The following is a 1634-nucleotide window of genomic DNA, read 5'->3' on the forward strand; positions in this document are numbered from 1 at the left end:
GTCTGTGTCTGTGCGTGAGTGTGCATGTGTGTCTGTGTCTGTGTTTCTCTGTGTGAGTGTGTGTCTGTGTTTCTCTGCGTGTACGTGTGCCTGTGTGTTTGTGCCTCTGTGTGTTTCTCTGCAAGTGTGTGTGTGTCTGTTTCTCTGTGAGTGTGTGTGTGTATGTGTTTCTCTCTGTGAGTGTGTGTGTCGGTGTTTCTCTGCGTGTACGTGTGCCTGTGTGTTTGTGCCTGTGTGTGTTTCTCTGTGAGTGTGTGTGTCCCAGTGAGAGCTGCCGGCTCGGAACTGGCGGCTCTGCTCCCGGAGCACCGAACGGGACCCGCGGGGCAGGAATGAATTACAGTACCGGGAGCGGGCAGGCAGGGCTGGGTGCTGGGGCTGGCAAAACCACCGCTCACCCCCCCCCCCCCCCCGCCCAAAACACACACACACACAAAACCAAATCAGAAGAGGGTGCTCAGTACATGGTTAAAATACAGCTACCTGAACCTTAGCACCAGCAATGGAGCATATGCAAATAATATACAGATCTCCATATGTTACAGGTACACACAGACAGACACTCAGTGCAATTACCTTGTGTTCCTCTGGATCTCCAACTTCTTTCTCTCCGGAGGTGAGGGTCAGTAAGATCCCAACTCCACTGCATCAGCACTGGACTTTCTCCCTCTGTTCTGGCTGCACGCTGCTCAACTCTCCTGTCTTGCACATGTCCCCCTCTCTCTCTCTCTCTCTCTCTCTTCTCTCTGTATCCCGCAGCTTTTGTCGTGCACGGAATCAGCTTACACACACACAGCCTGAAAGGACACAGAGAAACACAAAAAAAAACCCAGCCCCCTGAACACCAAGTGCCGGAAATTACATCAGGTCCCAACAAACAGAGCAACAAGACGCCGAGCGCTCCCACAATCTCTCCACGACTTTGTCACTCTCATCGATCTTAAGTGTTTCACAAGGAGTTTACTGACTGAGCAAGTCCTTCCCTCTCTCCTCTGTATCTGAAGAGCTGCATTTTCCACTCCATTATTCAATGTCCCTCCCCAATTCAAATTGTCATTGCAATTCTCAGGTGCAGCACACTTCCAGTACTCCCACTACTCACTGTTTTTTTTTTAAAAATCCGCCTTCCTGCTGATTCTGGGGCTAATCACTTTGACTCTGGTCACCGACCGTCCTGCTCCTAAAGACTCAGTTGGAGCCCCACATGCTCTGCAGCCCCAGTCTCCTGTCAACAAACAAAAACTGCTGGAAATGATCAGCAGGTCATGAGTGAAAAACAATCTTACCTTTCAGGCTCTTCAGAGAGTTACAGATGAGATTCCCTACAGTGTGGAAACAGGTCCTTCAGCCCAACAAGTCCACACCAAACCTCCAGACAGGAACCCACTTCTCTCTGACTAATGCGCCTCACACTACGGGCAATTTAGCATGGCCAATTCACCTGACCTGCACATCTTTGGACAGTGAGAGGAAACCCACGCAGACATGGGGAGAATGTGCAAACTCCACACAGACAGTCATCTGAGGCTGGAATTGAACCTGGGAGTGTGAGGTAACAGTGCTAACCACTGAGCCACCGTGCCAACCCAAGAGTCATGCAACATGGAAACAGACCCTCCAGTCCAACTCATCCA

The 1634-nt window shown here is 50.7% G+C and overlaps 1 protein-coding gene across 2 annotated transcripts in view; it reads right to left on the minus strand.

Annotated features, from left to right (window-relative positions):
- Positions 1-1283, minus strand: part of plekhh1 (pleckstrin homology domain containing, family H (with MyTH4 domain) member 1) — a 161145-nt gene extending 159862 nt beyond the window's left edge. The window contains exon 1 of one of the 2 annotated variants that reach the window (XM_072569296.1): positions 577-1283. In XM_072569296.1, coding sequence (XP_072425397.1) covers positions 577-649 — 73 coding nt within the window. In that variant the 5' untranslated portion in view covers positions 650-1283. The remainder of the gene's footprint in view (positions 1-576) is intronic. The other variant, XM_072569295.1, reaches the window with a different exon arrangement.
- Between the last annotated feature and the right edge of the window lie 351 nt (positions 1284-1634).

The sequence above is a fragment of the Chiloscyllium punctatum genome, chromosome 4 (genome assembly GCF_047496795.1).
Source record: "Chiloscyllium punctatum isolate Juve2018m chromosome 4, sChiPun1.3, whole genome shotgun sequence".
Lineage (NCBI taxonomy): Eukaryota > Metazoa > Chordata > Chondrichthyes > Orectolobiformes > Hemiscylliidae > Chiloscyllium > Chiloscyllium punctatum.